This window comes from Haliotis rufescens, unplaced genomic scaffold (assembly GCF_023055435.1).
Source record: "Haliotis rufescens isolate VD_foot unplaced genomic scaffold, xgHalRufe1.0.p SCAF_6, whole genome shotgun sequence".
Classification (NCBI taxonomy): domain Eukaryota; kingdom Metazoa; phylum Mollusca; class Gastropoda; order Lepetellida; family Haliotidae; genus Haliotis; species Haliotis rufescens.
In genome coordinates, this window is record NW_025964334.1 from 19,067,982 (window position 1) to 19,085,539 (window position 17,558).

At 40.9% G+C, this 17,558-nt stretch overlaps 1 protein-coding gene across 1 annotated transcript in view; it reads right to left on the bottom strand.

The window, feature by feature from the left end:
* LOC124122957 overlaps positions 1-10,636 on the bottom strand; it is a 32,553-nt gene extending 21,917 nt beyond the window's left edge. Inside the window, exon 1 of the mRNA XM_046486169.2 lies at positions 10,118-10,636. Within this exon, the coding sequence (XP_046342125.1) occupies positions 10,118-10,175 (58 nt within the window). The 5' untranslated portion in view covers positions 10,176-10,636. The remainder of the gene's footprint in view (positions 1-10,117) is intronic.
* Positions 10,637-17,558: the final 6,922 nt, after the last annotated feature.

The window sequence follows — 17,558 nt, forward strand, 5'->3', positions numbered from 1 at the left end:
TAAGACCTCTGGTTAAATATATTGATTTAACATGTGTAGTTTACATCAGCGTTGATTACAGAATCGCTACTCAATGTAGCCGAGTTGACATTTGCGCATTTCCGATTTTTTTCGCCAGTGAGCAACTCTCTTCTTCTTTGCTGCGTCTGTTGGAGTGAGTGAGTGAGTGAGTGAGTATGGTTTTATCCCGCTTTTAAGCAATATTCCAGCAATATCACCGCGGGGGACACCGGAAACGGGCTTCACACATTGTACCCATGTCGGGAAACGAACCCAGGTCTATGGCGAGACGAGCTAAGGCTTTAACCACCAGGCTACCCGACAGCAGCTGTTGGAATAATTATGGTTAGATCATATTAAATTTTGGCAAATATCTTATAAGATGTACATGGTATCCAGAGAGTTGATTAACTTTTCTGCCAATTGTGAAAGATGTGATATTTATTCTTTTTTAATTTCATCTAGACTAACATCTTGTCCCTGAAATGAACATATTTTAAAGAAAGAGTGACACCGGGGGATGGCGGGGGACACCAGAAATGGGCTTCACACATTGTACCCATGTCGAGAATCGAACCCGGGTCTTCGACGTGACAGGTGAGCGCTTTAACCACTAGGCTACACGACCGCCCCTTTCAAAGAAAGAACAGTCGCTAAATTATCTTAATGATATATAATAAACAGGAGCACAGAGACTTTCTTCCCTGAAACTGCAATAATCTAGATTTGGCCACTATTATAAACTTGCATAGGCTGCATTGGATTTATTTGTTTAAGTGAGTGAGTGAGTGAGTATGGTTTTACGCCGCTTTTAGCAATATTCCAGCAATATCACGGCGGGGGGACACCAGAAATGGGCTTCACACATTGTACCCATGTCGGGAATCGAACCCGGGTCTTCGGCGTGAAGAGCGAACGCTTTAACCACTAGGCTACCCGACCGCCCCTTATTTGTTTAAAGGTCTGTATGGCAGACTATAGTGACAATAGAAGATTTGCAGTATTTTGTATGGAAGCAATGCAAGTTTATTTTATTTTATCAAAGTTCATCTTTAGTCCTGACGATAGAGGCTTAACCACTCTCTTCTGTATCATTTCAAGAAACGATGTGTGTCATCTGCATATTGTCCTTATTTACATACTTAATTTTTTAGTTCTATTCCTTTAATGTCTTTAATGCTTCTTGTCATAATTCTGAAGTATTTCAGGGTGAAAGGATAGGGCGGTATTGGGTTTACACCCCTTTTCATTATATAAAAGATGACAAATGGCCATTGTTCTACCACACAGGATCTTGGTTGGTTGGTTGGTTGGTTGGTTGGTTGGTTGTTTAACGCCGCACTCAGCAATATTCCAGCTATATGACGGCGGTCTGTAAATAATCGAGTCTGGACCAGACAATCCAGTGATTAATATCATGAGCATCACACATGATGTCGCAGTATTAGTGACGGTAGGAATACATTTAAGCATATGAGGACCAAAATCATATTTCTCAAAATATTACAATATAAGTAGTATCAAATAGAACTTATAGCTGGTTTCTTGAGTTTTTAGTTCAAACATGATATCGTACAAAAGTCTTGTATTCACTGATATATCATGTACCTGGAATGAAGTCGGGTTTCCATGAATTATAGTGTCTACAGTTAGTTTTATAGTGTTAGTTATACAGGCACTTAGTATTTATGAGATGAATTTAACAGAGATATGGGCCGCCACTTCTTCAAACTGTGTCTTGTCTTGTTAGATTCAGGGACACGTGTGATGACACTCCTACTCCAACTGAGTCATTAAATACTTCTGTGATAAATCTGCAGATCCAAATTCCTAAATGTTTCCAAAGGAATTTTAACAGTGAAGCCTTCAATAACCAAACTTTTATTTTTTCATTGTTTTTACTGCTTTTGATATTTCGTAAAAATTCCATTTTTCCATATATCAAAGGGCTGTTTATTTTATTTTGGTATTTACATGAAATTTGGTGTTTATCGTTGTCATTTGTTTAATTTTCGAAAGCTTTCTACAGCCTATAATAAAATTTCTTTTGGTCCTATCATAGTCACTATATGGCTGAAATATTGCCGATGTGACTTTAAATATTAACTCACTCACTCACTCAATTTTGTTCTTATCAGACCACTTCTCATTGAATTATTTCCTCTCCATTGTCATTGATGTGTTTATTTATAAGTTTATTTGTGTCATTTCTAAGTGGCAGAAGTAACGAGTTGTTTTTTCACCCTCTTCTTTCCACTGGATTCTATTCCAAAATTATATTCTAGATTCTTCTTCATTTCATTTTTTTCGAATATATTTGGATGATTCAGCTAAAGTTTCTTCATCAATGCTTTGAAAATGATGTCTTATCTTATTTTCTCGTTCATATATTTTTGTTTCTAACTATAATGGTTTTATTTCTTTTTTCACTTCGTTTATTCCAATGTTGCATCATATAGCTGGAATATTGCTGAGTGTTGCGTTAAACAAAGACACAAACAAACAAATCTTTCATATATTATCTTTATAGTGTTTAGTTGTTGTTTTCGTTAGTATATTCTTTTTTGTGTGTTTCTTGAACTATTTTAGTTACTAATTTTAAATAATTTGTTTCGGAGCATTGAATTATTCAGTTTCAGGTGCACAGTATGTACGTAGAAGAAAATATCAACTGTCGAATTCTCGACTTCTGTAACGGTATTCTCTCGAGTTATCTACAGCAGTTCCTGGTCGGTTACACATAACCTCTTAGTTAATAATGACAGATTTGTTAGAATTTCTACCTTGACATGTCTTAATTGGGTACTATCTGAACATTAAATGAAATAAATCTTCATTTCAATGTGTCGAAGTTACCGAAGACACACGCCGCACTCTCTTGCAATCGTAAAGAGGGGAGAGTACAAAATATCTTCTAAACTACAAATAAACAACTATGGGCCATCATTCAAAATTTTACCGAAATTATATATCAACCATAAATGGTTAAGTCGGAGAAATCACTCGAAAATGTTGATTTTCATGGATTATACATTACGGTAATTAGGCTTTATTGGTAAAACGTGAATATAAAGAGCTGAGAATCATTGAAACTATAAAAACTATATCAAACCAATACTCGCAAACTATATCAAACCAATACTCGCTTACTATATCAAACCAATACTCGCCATCATCCTATGAAGCAGTGAAGGTACTTTTCTGCAGTTTGTGTGTGTATTTTAGAGCTAATAAATTTGACAATGTGAAATGACATCAGTATCTTAAGGAGATACGGAGAGGGCCACACGAATATACACGACTAACAAGCTCCCAAACATTTAATGAAATCAACAGTAATTAAGTAATTACCTTTGCTAAAATATACATGTTTGTATTTACTAGTATCGATCTTGGGTCGCAACTTCACAAGACAATAGGGGGCACGGGTGGTCCAGTCGTCCAAGGCGCCGCGATTCGCTGTGCAGAGTTGCGTCCCTTGGGCACGCCAGAAACCTATGATTGTGGGTTCGAATCCCGGTTCGCCCCGATTATGTTTCTAGGTTTGTAAGCACCATACCCGTGCTCGTGGGTTTCATCGAAGTTGTAAACGTCTAAGACCTGCATCACTTCGGGCTTTCCTCCCACATTAAGCTGACACGCCGCGATATAACTGGAATACTGTTAAAAGCGGCGTTAAACCCAACTCACTCACTCACTCACAAGACAATATCACTGTCTAAGTAACGACACGCACGATTATTATATCACATACGTAGGTGAGAAAATATATTCTGCGTAGATGTAAGTATCTTCTACGTAAATGTAAGCATAATCTATGTAGATGTAAGTATCATGATGTAAGTAGCACCGTCCTAGATGGAAGTACGGTTTTTCATGTATCATAAGAAACAAAAAACAACATCATCATGTCTGTTATCTTGGCTGATTTTTCCACGAGGTGAATTTGAGGGCACTTTCATTGGTTGGTTGGTTTGTTGTTTATTTGGCTGCAAGATGTTCTCATCTCTAAAGAAAGCGAAGATATAATGAGAAATGAATGGCGACTGAAAACCATTAATTTTAGTGCCGATATATGTTTTTAAATCCATTATATTCAAAAATAGTTTTGTAATAAAAATCCATAAAACTAAATCTGATGTAAATGGAAACCGTATCATCGAAACTGAAACCAATAAAGAAATAAGATTCATGGTATAATATATGGATCTATTATTGATGATCTAATGTTCTATATATTATACATTATTCAAGAGCATCGATTATTTGGAAAATGAATCTGTAATAATATATGGGGATTGGACTCTAGTACTTGTATTAGGCCTTGAATCGTACAGAAACAGTAATAATCCAAAGACAAGAACTACTGTATTAAATGAACAGAAAAAAAGTCGCCCCTCTGTACCCGTGAAGATCCGGGGTAGAATAGGTCTTCAGCAACCCATGCTTGCCGTAACAGGCGACTATACTTGTCGTAAGAGGCGACTAACGGGATCGGGTGGTCAGACTCACTGACTTGGTTGATGGAAATTTCGATTTAAAAAAAATAAACTTTAAAAAACGAGAAAATAATCGAAGTAACGACAAGTGGTAAACTCAATTATTTACATATCGCCGTGACATAGCTGGAATAGTTGTTGCCTGCGGCATTTCACAACAAGGAAACAAACAAATCGAAATTACTTTACTGTGAAGTCAACCACAATAATTCCAAATCAATAATGAAGATTCCAACCGTTTACATATTACGGAGCAAATAATTTCCATGAATAAACATACGTCGTGTTAACGATTAAAATGCATAACTGAATTCATCTTTTATCCCAAAGGTAACCCAAAACGTGATTTGTGTAAACGGCCTTGTCATTAATTATTTACAGTCGCACCTTTTCCTGAGAATAAAAAAAACCCCGGCATGTTTGTCGTTTCTAAAGAAGTAATTAGTTGAAAATCTAACATTAAGATCACCTTGGGTCAAAGAAACAGACTTCGATCTTTTGACATTTATGGTTGACAAAGCGTGCGCGCAGCAATAAATCCCACTCTGTCAGACAACCTCAGCAGTTGGCGGTATTGTCTCATGTCAAACAAAATGGCGGCCAGTTATTGAAAGGCATGCAGAGGCTTCGGTGAATTGCTGACAGCATGCTGATCGTTCACCGAAGTGTTCACGTGGAAGTTCAGAGCGTCAAATCTATATACAGTAAACCACGGTTATAACGAACTCAAAGGGACTATTATTTTTAGTTCGTTATAACCATAGTTCGTTATAAGCATATATACAGCATAATTACAGCAAATAGTCGGGACTAAAAAAAGTAAGTTCGTTATATCCGTCAGTTCGTTTTAAGCGTGTTCGTTATAACCGTAGTTTACTGTAGTTTGATAGAAATCTGGGACAGGTCAAATATTCAAGGGATAGGTGGGTCGGGGGTGGGGGTGGGGGGTGGGGGGGAATCGGGGGGGGGGGGGGTCGTTAAAAATAATACACATATTTTGGGAGGGTCATGTAAAAAATGGACAAGGACATGGGGAGGGTCATCCAAAAATGTGATAAGCATTAGGAGAAAGTCACTAGTGAGTAAGTGAGTTGGGTTTAACGTCGCTTTTAACAGTATTGCAGTTATATCGCCGCATGTCCGTTTAATGTGGGAGGGAAGCCCGAAGTGATGCAGGTCTCAGACGTTTACCACTTCAGTGAAACCCATGAGCACGGGTTTCTTGACAAACCAAAAACATAATCGGGACGAACCGGGATCCGAACACACAATCATAGATTTTTGGCGTGCCCAAGGGACGTAACTCTGCACAGCGAATCGCGGCGCCTGAGATGACCGGGCCAGTTTCAGAACATTAGTGTATCAAAATCCTCTGCATCACTTCTGGTATTCATCCCACACGAAGCGGACGAGCCGTGATATAATCAGAGTACTTTTCAAAGCGGCGTTTAAACCAATCCACTCTCGCTGATGTTTTCCGAATACCGAATGATAACTGTCATCAATTTACTGTTAATATTGTTATATGTTGCACGATAAGCTGGAAATCTGAGCAGCACTCTGAATGATATGTTGAGTGAGTGAGTGAGTGAGAGAGTTGGGTTTAACTCCACTTTGAACAGTATCCCAGTTATCCCACGGCGGGTCAGCTTGATGTGGGAGGAAAGTCCGAAGTGATGCAGTCCAAAAGCGTTTTTCATTTTGGTGGAGCCCACGAGCACGAAACCTAGAAACGTTGTTCGAGATTTGCTAATGCCTGCATGTTGTATAATAATTCTGTAAAGACACACTTGACCGAATATATGCTTTGAGAAAAATTAAGCATGCTTCAGAGCGTTGAAAAAAATAAAATCGTGTCGCAAAATGGTTACAAAAAATATATTTAGGCTTATACTTTTAATTACAACAATACGTGGCTTTTCAGTTGTTGCTGAAAACGACCCGTGAAGATCCGGGGTAGAATATGTCTTCAGCAACCTATGCTTGCCGTAAAAGGCGACCCTGCTTGTCATAAGAGGCACAATTAAGATCTATTTATTGTCTTTGGTGGTAATTTATACAGAAATAAAGATTTTTTTCTAAAAGAAAAGGGGGGGTGCGCGATAGTAAGTCCTACGTAGGAGATAATAAGTCCTACGTCGGAGATATTAAGTCCTACGTAGGAAATACTAAGTCGTATGTAGGAGATAGTAAGTCCTACGTAGGAGATAGTAAGTCCTACGTAGTTGATAATAAGTCCTACGTAGGAGATAGTAAGGCCTACATGTACGTAGGAGATAGTAAGGCCTACGTAGGAGATAATAAGTCCTACGTCGGAGATAATAAGTCCTACGTAGGAGATATTAAGTCCTACGTAGGAGATACTAAGTCCTACGTAGGAGATACTAAGTCGTATGTAGGAGATAGTAAGTCCTACGTAGGAGATACTAAGTCCTACGTAGGAGATAATAAGTCCTACGTAGAAGATAGTAAGTCCTACGTAGGAGATAATAAGTCCTACGCAGGAAATACTTAGACAAAAAACATTCACCGTGGCCCTACTACGCTTCCGTAGACAAAGCTGATTTTTTTAGCAATATTAACAATGGATGAGTCTGGAGTTCACCACTGTCAGCAAGGGACTAAACAACAGTCAAAGCAGTGGTAGCATCTAACGTCTCCTCCCCAGAAGAAGACAAACTCTCTTCCTCCAGCGGGCAAGGTTATGGCCTCGCTTGTTTCTGGGAATACAAAGAATTCCTATCAGTGGACTACCTCCCGAAAGGTCAAACAGTTAATGGTCAATATCATGCCAATGTGCCTAATCTGCGTAAAATTGCATGGCTACACCTCGTGGAAAATTCACTAAAGGTATGTTATTCCACCCGGACAATGCACAACGAGTCTGTTGTCCCCATGGCAGCAATACATGCCTGCGGCTTTAAACATCCCCCGTATTTACCAGCTTTGGCTCCGTCAGATGTCAACCTGTTCCCAAACTTGAAGGGCGCCCGGTTGGCCCAGTCGTCTAAGGCGTCGCGATTCGCTGTGCAGAGTTGCGTCCCTTGGGCAAGCCAGAAACCTATGATTGTGGGTTTGAATCCGAGTTCGCCCCGATAATGTTTCTAGGTTTGTCAGCACCATACCCGTGCTCGTTGGTTTCACCGAAGTTGTAAACGTCTGAGACCTGCATCACTTCGGGCTCTCCTTCCATATTAAGGTGACACGCGGTGATATAACTTTAATACTGTTAAAAGCGGCGTTAAACCCAACTCTCTCACTAACTCCCAAACTTGAAGAAAGAACAATCTGGAAAGCATTATGACATAACGATGGAGTCTTTTCTGGTGTAGAGAACTTTTACCCCACCAGGAGGAAGCCTTCTACACCACTGGGATCAAGGCAGTTCAGCATCGTTAGCAGAAGTGTGTGGAACTCGGAAGGGAACATTTCGGAAAACAATTAGCAACAAGTCCATCAACGCAGTCAGTCACCTATGCATGTTACACGTGTCGCTTGAGAGTGTACGGGATTTTACGGCCTGAAAGGGCTTGTACTCCACGGACCTGTGGACCCGTTAGTAACACACGTAATAAGAAAGATATATTGGTCACACACAAATATGTCACCGAAAATATGTCTTTGTAACAAAACCCTTTCCACATTCATAAGAAATCTGGGCTAACAGTGACGCCCATTGTACTAGTCCGACTATTTCATGAGCTGTGTTTATGAATCACTATCAAATAATGACGTTACTTGATTTTCGCCAAAATGTGAGCGTATACAGCGTATAGGTGGCACCCGTCATAAACACATGCAAAGGCAAGTCAACTGTTCACCTTAAAAAAACACGTGTCAGTAGCGGGTGTACGGAATTTTACTTACGTGTACGCCACGCGACTTTCAGTATCAAGTAACGCATCTAACCCATACCATTTACTGCCAAAGATAAAGTAAACAAATTAGTACAAATAAGGGGACGGATTTATAGGAAATTATGAAAATATTTTTTACTTGAAGCTAATTTGCTTGGTCAGAACTATTTTGGCACTGTTTTGCTTGTTAGCAAAGAATATCTTAGAAATGTTGCCTATGGTCATCATCATCATCATCATCATCATCAGTTATTCACGAAGTATAGGCCATCGGCCCATTACATGTTGCAACGGTGCTACAGCCAATTATTGATATTTCTTTTCTCAAATTATTAGCATAGAAAATAAATATTCCTGTATTTTGTAAGGTATTCGAATTGTTTTCAGACATTAACATGTACAATTTGTGTAAACTAGGAGATTTATAATACTTTTTGGGGACATACAATTACCGAAGGTGTTCATATGCACAACATATCAATATTAAATGGTATTCACTTTCAACATAAGCGCAGCTACATATATCACATACTCTTTGGTTTCTTGGCATGCTTACGTTTTTACCAGTTTCTATATTTAGACTGTGTATGCCACATCTTAACCTTGCCAAAGCCACAGGAAACTTGTTTCCAGTGACACAGCCAATATATGGTTCCACGCCAAAAATTGGTTTACGTTAGGAGTACGGGAAGGTTTTATAGCCTAGGGTTAGTCCATTGTCTCACATAACTGAAGTATTTGTTCATGACCCCTTTTATGCGTTTTCATCAGAGGTCATTGGAAAACAGAAACTAAGCCGGTGTTGTTTAGCCGTTTCTTTTTTGTCGCAATAGGAATACACTTCTAACCAGTGATTGAGTAAGTTGGCTCTTAACGAACAGTATTTCACTTATATCACGGGATGTCCGCTTGCTCTGGGATTAAAACCCGAAGTAATGCAGGTCTCAGAAGTTTATCACTTTGGTGATTCCCTCCAGCACGGGTGACAAACCTAGAAACGTAATCGGGGCGAACGGGGTTCCACCACACGAATCAAGGTTGCACAAGGGACGCAATTCTGCACAGCGAATTGTGGCGCCTCAGACGACTGGGCCACGGGTGACAAACCTAGAAACGTAATCGGGGCGAACCGGGATTCCACCCCACGAATCAAGGTTGCACAAGGGACGCAATTCTGCACAGCGAATTGTAGCGCCTCAGACGACTGGGCCACGAGTGACAAACCTAGAAACGTAATCGGGGCGAACCGGGATTCCACCCCACGAATCAAGGTTGCACAAGGGACGCAATTCTGCACAGCGAATTGTGGCGCCTCAGACGACTGGGCCACCCGTGCCCCCAATCTGCTTATGAAGGAAGCCTGTTGGTACAGATACTCCCTGAATCTCTGAGCCTCATCCTATATTTTTGTTCACGACCAGATATATATTATGTACTTTAGTGTATACCATATATATGTACTAAAGTACCAAAGTATCATTTAATAAAAAAAAGACTTTTTGATGGTCCCGGAGTTCCCCCAAAGCAATAGATGTCTTTGAAAACTACATTGGCAGGTGCTCGCTTTTCAATAATCTATTTGCCATCATTATTCCTTGAAATCGCAATAAGGAACTCTTTTATATTAAAAGTCAAATTATTAACCATTATTTCGATAAACAATCCCAATTACTTGTCAATCGAATTGCCTGTCCTTGGCGATACCATTTTCAGTGTTATCATCAACGTTTGTTTTGACCTTTCAGTGTAACAGACACTCACCCTTGGCGCCTCCTACAAAGACGCTGACTTGGAACATCAGCACCAATTCCAGCCTCATTGTGTTGTGTTCCGCTCACGACGAAATACTTCAATTTCGATGTGTCTAAATGTTTACACGTTTCCTTTTGAAAATACACATCGTACAAAGTGACAGTAGTTTTGAAAATCCATCTTTCCTAATTGGAAACGTCACATCTTCAGCTACACAACCAGTAGCAACTACCATTTATGTTACAAAACACTCAGCAATGCACTAGGAGACTTGTGGTTCACTTGTCCATACAACCAGTCAGGCGTGTCAGGTGTCGCAGTAGCCTTTGAAAAATAGAACCGAGGAACTACGTGTTCTTCTTGCCAGAAAGACCTGCTAGGGTGGTCTACGCCAGTCTCCTTCAGACCATACACAAATCATCCGCTGTAAAATATAATCCCTTTTAGATGCATCAGCTTCAGTTTTCAATCCAAGACATAAAATAAAGTCCCACGCTGATGTCTTCTTCGGATCTACCCGGTTACTTCAGAGACATAATTTAATCGATTAAGAACCAGCAACATACATTCTAATGCTGCTTGATCGATCGGGAGTTGTCTCCAGAGAGCAAGCCGTCATGCCTGAGGACTTGTATTCTTTCAGCATCCTCTGTTGGTCTGAAAAAGCAAATTGCTTTCGTTGTATTTTTTTTGTTTCGTCCATTGTTATGGTATTTTATAATGCGAAATTGTAGAATGGATTGCTTGCATCGTGTTAATATTACCACACCAAAGACACAGTTGTCGAGGTTTTAGTCGTCGGCTTTCGTTGTGACATGACAACTGAGAAGATGTGGAATGTTTGCAGGATAACGTTATGAACTGGACTCGCAGTTTAAGAGGAGGCAAAAGTACATACTTCGTCAGTGAATGGGGTTTAGACAATAGTCATTGTGTGATAGATGGAATCTGCGTGTTTCAGAAAAAATAAACAGCGGTCAATAGTATGAGCAAACAATCTTCGAGTAACATGATAATAAATAAAACTATTTCCATTATCATAAGCAATATCTGCTAAAAGGTCCATTGTACGTTTCCGACATTTTCATAAGCATACGTTATGAATCCCATCAAATAGTGATGATACGAGGTGTTCGTAAAAAGGTGAGCATATCCTGTCCCGCCTATTGTACCGGTCACAAACACATGCAAAGGCAAGTAAGTTGGGACTTGCATCGGGCATCCCCATCGGGGTCAAATTTGGAACTGTCCCCCACAAAGGCTATTTTAGGGGTGCAACATGCAAGTGATTCATTCAAGCAAAGCCTTGGTGATCAGCCGATCACTGGCAGCGGTATTATTAAATATGACAATAAAATACGGATATGGATCATGAAATACGGTCCTACTATAAAATCTCCACGATGTCAATATATTTATATCATGGATAAGGTGGGTTGGTATTCAAGCAGATCGATAGAGAAATACGACGGAGCGTGTCGTAAGTGGTGATACGGGTTAGCAATGGTTCTCAGCATCCTATGCTTGTCGGTGAATGGATCTTGTGGTCAGGTTCGGTGACTTTGTTGGTCTTATATCATCGTACTCCGACGTCTCTTTTATTTATAGGACGCTGTGATATAGCCGTACTTTTGACACTGTTAATCACGAAACAAACAAACGTGTAGTGAGTGTTTGTTTGTTGTTAACAGACACGTTTAGCAACAGTCAAGCTATATGATGGTGGTTTGTAAATAAACGAGTCTGGGCCAGATTATCCAGTGATTGACATCATGAGCATCGATCTACGCAATTGGTATACGATGACATGCATCAACTGAGCCAGTGAGCCTGATCATCCGATCCCGTTAGTTGCCTCTTACGACATGGTGAATGAGCGATGTGGTTCCCATTATATGCAATGGTTTTGCTTTATCGCAGTGAATAGCCGTGCGTGTGCTATACAGCATCTGTACAAGACTGTGAGACAAGAGGGACGCCTTCGCAACTTTCCAGTAGTCAGCTTTCCCTTTATTGCGAGCACTGTTCCTGCAGCTCCAGCTTTTGGTGTGTACATTTCATACAAACAATCAAGCATGCTCTTTCCACCAAGATTTCAAAGAGCTCTTTGCGACTCTTGCTCAAAGGGTGCCAAGGCCTCAGTAAAGCTTTCAAAACGTTTTATTGTAGACACGTGAACTACGTGACAAAAAGTATGTCCGATGCGATTCCCAATCTAAACTTGTACCAAATGTTCCAGTGTTTTTATCAGTTGAAGACTTGACTTGCCTTTACGTGTGTTTGGGACGGGTGCCACCGATGGGGCAGGATACGTTCACCTTTTCGCGACCACCTGGTACCTTCACTACAACATAGGGATTCATAAACACATGCTCATGATACAGTCGGAATTGTACAAAGGACTCTTAAGTAGAGATTCTTTCATGAATAGGGAAAGGGTTTTGTTCTCTTTTATAGCAGATAGGTAAGAAGATTTTCAGGTACGTTAGAGAGTCATGTTGACGTCTAAGGGGTTGTACTGATGCATCTTGGCCTAGTGTAAGTGGAATTGTCTTGAATTTCCTTTTGAGGAGAAAGATGGATTCGCGGAATTGGGCCCAGTGTTTTGTGTAAACTATTGCAACCTTCCGCTCACAATACTGCACTCAAAGGATTTTGCCACAGGTTTTAATTAAGTATTAAGTATGTTTTAAACACACACACACACACACACACGCACGCACGCACGCACGCACGCACGCATGCACGCACGCATGCACGCACACACACAGACCTTAGTACAGATAAGCGGATCGACCGACCATCGCACGTGCTAAAAGGGGGAAAACGACAAAGAATGTGATACTGGAATGTACACACAATTTTGCTAAGTGCATCACAATATCCAATCAATATGAGGGTGCCACGGAAAATGTACATGTCTTTAATCAATAATCATGTTACCTTTTTTTAAAAAAACCCAGATCTGCTTCACTATGATCCAAATAATAGAATAGATTTATGTATCGATCATATAGCTGTCGGGTGATGATACCAAAATAGAACACTACTTGAAGATAAGTGGGAATGTGCAGTGAACGCACTTGATGGCTCCTGTCCCTGAACTATGTGTGTATACCTGAAAGTATGTGTGTGTGTGTGCGTGGCTTAAATGAGAGTATGTGAAGGGTGGGTGTGTATGTGTATGTGCGTGGCTAAAATGAGGGTGTGTGAAGGGTGTGTGTGTATGTGTATGTGCGTGGCTAAAATGAGGGTGTGTGAAGGGTGGGTGTGTATGTGTGTGTGCGTGGCTTAAATGAGAGTGAGTGTGTGTGTGTGTGTGTGTGTGTGTGTGTGTGTGTGTGTGTGTGTGTGTGTGTGTGTGTGTGTGTGTGTGTGTGTGTGTGTGTGTGTGTGTGTGTGTGTGTGTGTGTGTGTGTGTGTGTGTGAAGGGTGGGTGTGAAGGGTGGGTGTGTATGTGTGTGTGCGTGGCTTAAATGAGAGTGTGTGAAGGGTGTGTGTGTGTGTGTGTGTGTGTGTGTGTGTGTGTGTGTGTGTGTGTGTGTGTGTGTGTGTGTGAAGGGTGGGTGTGTATGTGTGTGTGCGTTGCTTAAATGAGAGTGTGTGAAGGGTGGGTGTGTATGTGTGTGTGCGTGTGTGCGTGCGTGTGTGCGTGTGTGTGTAGGGTGGGTGTGTATGTGTGTGTGCGTGGCTTAAATGAGAGTGTGTGAAGGGGTTGTTTATGTGTGTGTGTGCGTGGCTTAAATGAGAGTATGTGAAGGGTGGGTGTGTATGTTTGTGTGCGTGGCTTAAATGAGAGTGTGTGAAGGGGGTGTGTATGTGTGTGTGTGCGTGGCTTAAATGTGAGTGTGTGAAGGGTTGGCGTGTATGTGTGTGTGCGTGGCTTAAATGAGAGTGTGTGAAGGGGGTGTGTATGTGTGTATGTGCGTGGCTAAAATGAGAGTGTGTGAAGGGTGGGTGTGTATCTGTGTGTGCGTGGCTTATATGAGAGTGTGTGAAGGGTGTGTGTGTATCTGTGTGTGTGTGGCTTATATGAGAGTGTGTGAAGGGTGTGTGTGTATCTGTGTGTGCGTGGCTTATATGAGAGTGTGTGAAGGGTGTGTGTGTATCTGTGTGTGCGTGGCTTATATGAGAGTGTGTGAAGGGTGGGTGTGTGTGGTGTGGTGGGGGGGGGGGGGGGGGGGGGTGTTCGATGGTGGGAGGTAAATGGGATTAAGACTAGAATCGTTCGACTGTGGCACGGCATGTATCTGTTACCTATAAGCTGTGTGTCAAGCAGTACACGGCATGTATATGTTACCTATAAGCTCTACATCAAGCAGTACACGGCATGTATCTGTTACCTATAAGCTCTACATCAAGCAGTACACGACATTTATCTGTTACCTATAAGCTCTACATCAAGCAGTACACGACATATATCTGTTACCTATAAGCTGTGTGTCAAGCAGTACACGACATTTATCTGTTACCTATAAGCTCTACATCAAGCAGTACACGACATATATATGTTACCTATAAGCTCTACATCAAGCAGTACACGACATATATCTGTTACCTATAAGCTTTACATCAAGCAGTACACGGCATGTATATGTTACCTATAAGCTCTACATCAAGCAGTACACGACATATATCTGTTACCTATAAGCTTTACATCAAGCAGTACACGGCATGTATATGTTACCTATAAGCTCTACATCAAGCAGTACACGACATATATCTGTTACCTATAAGCTTTACATCAAGCAGTACACGGCATGTATATGTTACCTATAAGCTCTACATCAAGCAATACACGACATATATCTGTTACCTAAAAGCTCTACATCAAGCAGTACACGACATATATCTGTTACCTATAAGCTCTACATCAAGCAGTACACGACATATATCTGTTACCTGTAAGCTCTACATCAAGCAGTACACGACATATATCTGTTACCTATAAGCTCTACATCAAGCAGTACACGACATATATCTGTTACCTATAAGCTCTACATCAAGCAATACACGACATATATCTGTTACCTACAAGCTCTACATCAAGCAGTACACGGCATGTATCTGTTACCTATAAGCTGTGTGTCAAGCAGTACACGATATATATCTGTTACCTATAAGCTCTACATCAAGCAGTACACGACATATATCTGTTACCTATAAGCTGTGTGTCAAGCAATACACGACATATATCTGTTACCTATAAGCTCTACATCAAGCAGTACACGACATATATCTGTTACCTATAAGCTCTACATCAAGCAGTACACGGCATATATCTGTTACCTAAAAGCTGTGTGTCAAGCACTACATGACATATATCTGTTACCTATAAGCTCTACATCAAGCAATACACGACATATATCTGTTACCTATAAGCTCTACATCAAGCAGTACACGACATATATCTGTTATCTGTTAGCTGTGTGTCAAGCAGTACACGGTATGTATCTGTTACCTATAAGCTGTGTGTCAAGCAGTACACGACATATATCTGTTACCTATAAGCTGTGTGTCAAGCAGTACACGTCATATATATGTTACCTAAAAGCCGTATTTCAAACAGTAAACAAAATATTGCCGTTACCTACAAGCTGTATATGAAGCAGTACACGACTCTACTGTGTTACCATTGAGCTGTGTAAACACTCCTGGAAGTCAATGAAGTGTCACATGGCATTGTTATGGCTTTTATATGTGTTTAGATTTTAAACTAAAACTAAATGAGAATATTTGTCTTTCGACTAAATGTCAGCTGAAAAAACATGAGTACTGTTTGAAAAAGCATCGGTCCCGTTAAAATGCATTTAGAGATACTGACAGCTCTGAATGAGTATCATACATATGTAATATGTTCATTGAACTTAAACTGCGTTAAGAAAAATCAATAAGATGGTCGTGCATTGAAATTAGTCGTGGTACAAGGATGATTGAGTTTGTTTGCGTGAACTTTATACCCAAACTAAGATCGAAATCAACCGAACCTTTGGATAAAGCACCTGCAGCTGTATGTTCAAAGTTACTTCTGATACTCGTGAAGATCCGATGTAGAACTGGTCTTCAGCATCCCATGCTTGCCGTAAAAAGGCGACTATGCTTGTCGTATTAGGCGACTAACGGGATCGGAGGGTTAGGCTCGCTGACTGACTTGGTTGATGCATGTCATCGCTCGGATCGATGCTCATGATGTCAATCACTTGATTGTCCATTCCATTATTTACAGACCTCCGTCATATAGCTGGAATATTGCTGAGTGCGGCGTTAAACAACAAACAATCAAACAAACAAACATTTCTTTCTTGAGATTGTATCCCCAAACCACGTTGTAAGACATCGAGTAAAGATTTGATAATGATACCAAGTGATTTAGCCCTCCATACAATGTGCCTGACACGTCTCCCGAAGTGTCCATCAATCTGTTTTAGACAAACCATTGTTGTCAGAAGAGCAACTAAATGGAATCTGTGGTCACACTCGGTGACTGGGTTTTGTCAACGTACTCCAGTGACGTGAGGCCTTGCTGATTCACTGGTGTGTCTTCACAAACACGTTGTGTCGATCTTTGACGTGTCGATTCAACGGTTGCCTCTAAGTAAAAACATGATCCCTGCGTATTCCTTCCATATTCATCATTTTCGGTTATGACGAACCTCGGATAACTCGAAGTATTTACGTAGCTCCATTCAACGTCGACACAACAGTGTCTGACTGCATCTATAAACGCATATTAGGGATGTTTACCCCTGTGGAGAAATCCAAGCGCACAAAACGATGTGAATTAAATTCTTCTTTATCTTAGTAAGCGTGAGAATGTCTTGCTCGTTTGTGTGTATGGCTACCGTGATTTGTTGTGACGGATTTTGTCCATATCATCAAAATCACTTCTTCAATTAAAGCGGTGTGACCCTTTCCATAATCAGGAGAAGTATCCAGCGAAAGGAGGGTCCATAGTACAATTCCGACCACATTAGTAGTATGTGTTGTTGAATCACTATAAAATAGCGGTGATACCCGGAGTACCCGGATGTGTGTGCAGCCTGCCCCACCGGTGGCACTCGTCAAAAAGGTGAGGTGAGGTGAAATGGGGTTTAACGTCGCGTCCAAGATTATTGCACTTATATAGCGACGTGCATGCACATGTGTGCGTGGCTGCTTGTACTAGTCCGGACTGATGCCGATTTATAGTGCTAGCCCACTGAGATACCATGCCGCAGTTTAACATGAATACCTCCACTCAGACACAGTATACTGACTACGAGCCGACAAGTCCTTGTTTTAGCCCCTTAATGCCGAGCGCCAGACAGGGTAACAACAAGTACCATTTTTAACGTCTTTTGGTATGACGCGGCCGGGGATCAAACCTCGGACCTTCCGCTCTCCGGGCGGACCCTCTACCTCTAGGCCACGGAGGCGGTCCACTCGTCACAAACACAAGCAAAGTGGTAAA